Source organism: Nicotiana attenuata, unplaced genomic scaffold, assembly GCF_001879085.1.
Source record: "Nicotiana attenuata strain UT unplaced genomic scaffold, NIATTr2, whole genome shotgun sequence".
Lineage (NCBI taxonomy): Eukaryota > Viridiplantae > Streptophyta > Magnoliopsida > Solanales > Solanaceae > Nicotiana > Nicotiana attenuata.
Genome location: NW_017671026.1, coordinates 186,678 through 193,277, shown reverse-complemented (window position 1 = coordinate 193,277; position 6,600 = coordinate 186,678). Strand labels below are relative to the sequence as shown.

The window sequence follows — 6,600 nt, the reverse complement described above, 5'->3', positions numbered from 1 at the left end:
GAATTAATCCGTATACCTTGGGCAACGTTGAGGGGATTAAATTCCTTAAGGACACATTGTGAATTTAGTGGGCTCGAAATTATTTTACGATTTGTTTGTTGGTCTAACGTTTGTTTTTCTGATTTTGAACACAGAGTAATACCAACATGTTATACACCTTAAAAATCTAATATTTTATCGATATACATAGTGTAATTTTTTGATGAACGGTGGTCAATTGACCACCATTTGGATAATGTAGCTTAGCCCCTAGTCTCAAGAGATAATGATTTTGTCATTGTTTTTTATTTATATTATTGGTGTTGTTGATATATTTGCTACTGCTGTTGCTATTATTGTTGCAGGAAATGAAATGAACAAAGAGAACTCAGAAAAGTTTTGTGGTCAGGATAAGAAGTGAAAGTGATTGATAGAATCTATATCATACAATTGCTGTCTGGATCACTAGATTTTGTCAATTACTTAAATTCGTCAGCTCTTACGAAATGTTTGTCTTCATATATTGGCCACTGATCAATCTGCTAATGACTAACTTTAGGGCACTGTCAATGATATATAAAAGGGACATCTGTTTTATAAACTACACCTACCCTGAGTTCTAAGTTCTATAATTCTCTATCGTTTCAACTTTTCGCCTATGGAGAATCTGAACTCTAAATACTACCACTACTTAGCTATCTTGCTATTTTTCTTTGTCATTTTATTCAAATACTTGCTTCATCCCAGAAAACGTTTGCCACCTAGTCCTCTGTCTCTTCCAATAATTGGCCACCTTTACCTTATCAAGAATTCCCTACACGAGACATTAACTTCCCTATCTACAAAGTATGGCCCTGTTTTGTATCTCCGATTCGGCTGTAGAAATTTGCTTGTTGTGTCTTCTCCATCTGCGGTAGAAGAATGCTTCACCAAAAACGATATCATATTTGCAAATCGACCTCAGAGCATGGCTGGAGATCAGTTTTCCTTCAACTATAAGGCTGTTGTCTGGGCTCCTTATGGTTATCTTTGGAGGGCTCTCCGCCGTCTAACTGTTATTGAGATCTTCTCTTCCAATAGCCTGCAGAAGTCTTCTGCACTGCGGAATGAAGAAATTGGAATTCTTATTCGCTCTTTGTTTAAAGCCAGCACTAATAATGGCAGTAGTGGTGCAAGAGTTAACTTGAGTCATTGGGTTTTTACTTTTGCGTTCAATGTTATGATGAGAACTGGTACCGGAAAACGTAGCGTAAGAGAAGAAGACATGGGAACAGAGAAGGGCAAACAAAGCATTGAGGAGAAAAGGGGATTTTTCTTCGCGACCTTGTTAGTTTTGAACGTGTGTGATTTCATGCCAGTATTGAAATGGTTTGGGTACAAAGGGCTAGAGAAAAGGATGATCTTAGCGCACCAAAAGAGAAATGAATTCTTGAACAGCTTACTGGACGAATTTCGACATAAAAAAATAGCTGGTATTTCAGAATCCAGTACAGATAGTATCAGTGCGAAGAAGACCACGTTGGTTGAGACTCTCTTGTCACTACAAGAATCTGAACCTGAAGTTTACACAGATGATCTAATTAAAAGTGTTCTACTGGTATGTTCCCTCGACTATGGCCAAAAGCTGGCCAAGATTTCCTAATTAGTTTGGATCGTGGATCATGTATATGTTAAATATTTCCTTAGTTTGGATATTTGATGTTATTAAAATTTGCCTTTTCTGTTTGCTACAAACTCCTTATCATAATTTTAGGAAATTAAACTTAGTCGTATACATCTAGTACTGATCACAAAAATGCCTCTAAACTCATAGATAACTTGATTAGACTTGTGCTTTGTTTGAAGATAATTTCTAGCCTAACAAACATGATTTGGTGTTCCAGGTTTTATTTATTGCTGGAACAGAGACAACATCAATGACCATTCAATGGGCGATGCGACTTCTTTTAGCTCATCCTAAGGCATTTACAAAACTGAGAGCTGAGATTGATAGCAAAGTAGGGAATGATCGCTTGCTAAATGAATCAGACATTCCCAAGCTTCCTTATTTACATTGTGTTATAAACGAGACGCTAAGATTGTACCCTCCAGTACCACTTTTGTTGCCTCACTACTCATTAGAAGATTGTACTGTTGGGGGATATGAAGTACCAAAACATACGATCCTAATCGTTAACGCTTGGGCTATCCATAGGGATCCTAAGTTATGGGACGAACCTGAAAAGTTCAAACCAGAGCGATTTGAGGCAATGGAAGGAGAAAAAGAAGGATTCAACTATAAATTAGTAGCATTTGGAATGGGGAGAAGAGCATGCCCTGGAGCTGCTATGGGCTTGCGCACTGTTTCACTGGTATTGGGTTCCCTGATTCAGTGGTTCGATTGGAAAAGTGTGGAAGAAGAAAAGTTGGACGCGTGCTATAATTCTAGAATCACTTTGAACAAAGATAAACCTTTGGAGGCTGTTTGTATTCCACGACAAAATTGTCGTGGCTTCCTTGCCCAGCTATGAGACTATTCGTACAATTTGTTCCTTTGTACGTATGTATAGTGCTTTCTTGAGTCGAAGGTCTATCAGAAATAGTCTCTCTATCTTCCCACAGTAGAGGTGATAAGGACCCTACTTGTAAGATCTCACTGGGTTTGTTGTTGTTGTATGTATGTATAGTGTAAAAATTTACCTTTGTGCTCTAAGGTAATGTGACTAAGTAAAGTTGACTATGTAGAACAAGAGACATTAAATAAAGCTTAAGCTATCATTTGGTGAATGTGAACTTAATCTGTGCCTGGTTTTTATTTGATATTGTTGCATGTGGAACAGCCAGGACTTGAGCAAATGGCAACCCTTAAAATTTGGAGCTTCATACGGTGAAAACGAATAAAATCTCCTTGCTAGTCAGCACAATATATTGTAAGAGCAGAAACTTAAAACTATTAATATCATCATGTGTGTAGATAACGTTAATTAGCATATCTTAGATATCTAAAAGTCAGCTAATTGATTAAATTAGTTCAAAGTAAAGACTCTTTTGTAGCAGCTTAATTAAAGAGCCCGTGTAGATTAATATTCCTCTGTACTTATTTCCGCTTCTGTAATTTCTTTCATATACTGCATTACTTAGTTTTGCAAATATAATCTCTTCTTGAATCTCAACCACTCTTATATTAGAGAACAAAGATAAATAACTTGTTTGTTTGCATTTCAGTTCATGTTCGTCGTTCATAAATCAGAAAAGATATTGCACTCTCAATTGCTTTTCACAGAAATACGCTATTGGAAAACTAGTAGGGGAGTCTTGGAGCAACAGTAAAGTTTGTTTTTATGTGGCCTATAGGTTACGGGTTCAAGTCGTGGTACAACCATTAATACTTGCATTAGGGTACACCATTTACATCATACTCCATAAAGTGTGACCCTTTTTGAGCCCTGCGTGAACGCAAAATATTTTGTACACCGAGCTGCCCTTTGTTAAAGCTAATTGTTTAACGCAAAATGTAAGAGTGCATTTGACGTCTAAAATAAGAGTGTGCATTTGACGTCACGGCTTACTTCAATTTTACTGACCTTATTATAAAAGACAACCCCAAACTCTAATCTAGAGAAATCAAGGCTAAGAAAACAAGCACAGTTTGTTGTCATCAGCCCGTGCAACCTTATCAGGCAGTACGGACCAAAAAAAATAAAAGTCACCATCATCATTTCTTAGCTGAAAAATCCATTAATATGGAAATAGGTTTTCAATTTTGCACTATTGCATTTCTTTGCTCCATATTTTTCATTCTAAAACTGCAAAATGTAACAAAGAAAAAACTTCCTCCAAGTCCACCATCTCTACCAATTATTGGACATCTCCATCTCCTCAAATCCCCTATTCACCAAACTTTTAAATCACTTTCATGCAAATATGGTCCCATTATTTTCCTCCGTTTTGGGACTTGTCCAACTATTGTCATATCCTCTCCTTCAATTGCTGAGCAATGTTTCACAAAAAATGACATTATATTTGCTAATCGACCAAAATCTCTCGTTACTAAACACCTTGGCTATAACCAAACCACCATTGGATTTTCTCCTTACGGTGACCATTGGCGTAATCTCCGCCGCATTGCTAGTAATCAAATCTTCTCCACCGTAAGCCTTAACTACTCCTCCGCCGTCCGTACAGAAGAAGTCCGTTACGTGGTTAAAAAACTAGTCTTGGATTACAAAGGAGGAATTGCCAAGAAAGTGAACTTGAATTTTTTGTTTGAGAAATTAGTGTACGATGTGTTAACTAAGATGGTTGCAGGTAAACGTTGGACTGAGTCAACTCATGAAATGTTCGGTCCAACTATGATTATGACTATTTGTGATTATTTTCCGGTACTTCAGTGGATTGGATTTCAGGGGTTGGAGAAGAATTTGGTGGAAATCAAGAAAACAAGAGATAAATTTCTTCAGAGTCTAATCGATGAATGTCGAAAGAGCAGAGCCTATTCATCTTTGGCTGAGCAGAGAAAGACAATTATTGACGCTTTGTTATGTTTACAAAAAGCCCAGCCTGAATGTTACACTGATGACATTATTAAGGGTGTCATAATGGTACGTATATGCATTATTTTATGCTTTTAATTTTTCGGTTTAATATGAATAGTTTGTATATCATGAATAGGTTAATTAAGAGTCAGCTATATATAACTATATATTGAGGATTTAACTTGCATAGACTGATAATGTAACGATATTTCATATTATCCATATATTTCGTTAGTTCAACATTTTGTATGATGCTTTCATTTTTTTTTTTTTTTTTTTGAAGGTAATGTTCACTGCTGGGACACATACTTCAGCTGTAACAATGGAGTGGGCAATGTCACTGTTATTAAATCATCCAGAGGTAATGAAAAAGGCAAAGCTCGAAATAGACAACCTCGTTGGAGAAGGGCATTTGTTAGAAGAATCGGACATCCTTAAACTACCCTATTTACGTTGTATAATCAATGAGACATTGAGGTTATTTCCGGCTGGACCACTTTTAGTGCCTCATTTTTCATCACAAGATTGTATAATTGAAGGATACCATATTCCTAAAGGTACAATACTATTCGTGAATGTTTGGGAAATTCAAAGGGATCATAAACTTTGGGAAGAACCAAACAAGTTTAAGCCAGAGAGATTTGAAGGAATGGAAGGGGGAATTGAAGGGTGTAAGTTTATACCATTTGGTATGGGGAGAAGGGCTTGTCCTGGTTCTGGTCTTGCTATCAGATTGATTGGGCTTATTTTGGGCTTATTTATTCACTGTTTTGAGTGGCAAAGAATTGGGCCTGAATTAGTGGGCTTGCATGAAAGTTGTGGGCTGATGTTAAACAAGCGAGATCCTTTGGAGGCATTATACAGGCCCAGAGAATCCATGGCCGTATCACTTTCTCAGCTTTGAGAAGAAAACGAAGACGAAAAGAAGAAAAACAAGAAGAGGGGTGCATCCTTATTTTAGGTCAGTAGAAATTCGTAGTTGGGGAGTTAATTGTATATTAAATCTAACTTTGATACGTTTGCTCCATCGTGTCAGGGGAAAAAGACTAATCTTGGTTTAGTGGTTATACAAATGTGAACTCATTAGTTTTGGTAAGCTCACATTGATATCTTTTTGTTGGTTCGTCATTTAGTTTGTACCCACACAAAAAAAGAAGCTATCTCCCAACTAATGGAAATCGAGCTTAAGTTTTCTCCATTCACTGAACAACTAACAATTTTTTTTTAATACATAGCAATGTTTGATTTATCCAATGACTCCAATCCCAGCTCCCTAGATTGGATGTCATTCAGCTTTTCTTTTCTAAATGGAGAATTCTAAATGGAGTATTTGACATAGCAATAAGCTACTCCCCTCAAGGCCTGCATAAAAATTAAAAACTGAAGACGTCTCCTTCAGTCCGTATCTATACGTATTTTTAGTTTGGTAAAATATGAAATATAGTACCAATAGGTCTACTGTTGAATAATTACTCTACGGAATGCTTCTCTCACTATCAATATCAACATTCACGTTATCGTTCGCTTTCTTTTGAAATATAGTTACTGGAAAGATGAATGACAAATACTAATGTTACATTCTAATAATTGTAATTCACTTTACACCTCTTAGATATATAGGCATTCTCTCATTCTTACTTATTCTCCTAATCGGTACAGTTCCTAAAATCATTAATGAGCGTCAGTTGGTGGTCGGCCACCAGTTCTTTTGAACCGTCGCCGTGAATCCCTTAATAGGCCCCTTTTCTCGTTGATTCAATCTTTACTTTCACTTCCTTCTAATCCCTTAAGCTTTTTGCCTCTTTTAAGCTTTTCCGTTCTGCATAATCTCTAGGTTTCATTGTCAACCTTCCCTCAAAATACCAAGCCTTATTCTCTTTTTCTTTCTTTATACAAAAATGGCAAAAACGTCAAAAACTGTTCCTCAAAAGGAAAAAGCTTCTTCATCGCGGCCAGCCTGCGATAAAACACCGATGGAGCCACGTCCTGAGGAGTGTGTTCCCGGGGGGTTGAACTTACTTCCAACTTCAAAGTCGAGAAAACTTCGTCGGTCCCTGGTCGATGCGATCCAATGTCGAGATATATATGCTCGATAACTGAGGGTGAC

The 6,600-nt window shown here is 37.0% G+C and overlaps 2 protein-coding genes across 2 annotated transcripts; both read left to right on the top strand.

Moving 5' to 3' along the window:
- The first annotated feature begins 346 nt into the window (after nucleotides 1-346).
- Nucleotides 347-2,751, top strand: LOC109205354 (isoflavone 2'-hydroxylase-like). The gene is made up of 2 exons (XM_019368065.1): nucleotides 347-1,576; nucleotides 1,863-2,751. The coding sequence occupies exons 1-2, from the start codon at nucleotides 638-640 to the stop codon at nucleotides 2,487-2,489; spliced, it is 1,566 nt and encodes a 521-aa protein (XP_019223610.1). The 5' UTR covers nucleotides 347-637; the 3' UTR covers nucleotides 2,490-2,751.
- An 838-nt stretch (nucleotides 2,752-3,589) lies between these two features.
- LOC109205353 (cytochrome P450 81E8-like) lies at nucleotides 3,590-5,691 on the top strand. Its single transcript, XM_019368064.1, has 2 exons — nucleotides 3,590-4,559; nucleotides 4,777-5,691. The coding sequence occupies exons 1-2, from the start codon at nucleotides 3,702-3,704 to the stop codon at nucleotides 5,395-5,397; spliced, it is 1,479 nt and encodes a 492-aa protein (XP_019223609.1). The 5' UTR covers nucleotides 3,590-3,701; the 3' UTR covers nucleotides 5,398-5,691.
- Nucleotides 5,692-6,600: the final 909 nt, after the last annotated feature.

Bases quoted from the DNA above. Each gene is read 5' to 3' on its own strand.
- LOC109205354 (XM_019368065.1), top strand. From the start codon at position 638: ATGGAGAATCTGAACTCTAAATACTACCACTACTTAGCTATCTTGCTA. The intron at 1,577-1,862 runs GTATGTTCCCTC...TTGGTGTTCCAG, and splicing joins TAATTAAAAGTGTTCTACTG to GTTTTATTTATTGCTGGAAC.
- LOC109205353 (XM_019368064.1), top strand. From the start codon at position 3,702: ATGGAAATAGGTTTTCAATTTTGCACTATTGCATTTCTTTGCTCCATA. The intron at 4,560-4,776 runs GTACGTATATGC...TTTTTTTTGAAG, and splicing joins TTATTAAGGGTGTCATAATG to GTAATGTTCACTGCTGGGAC.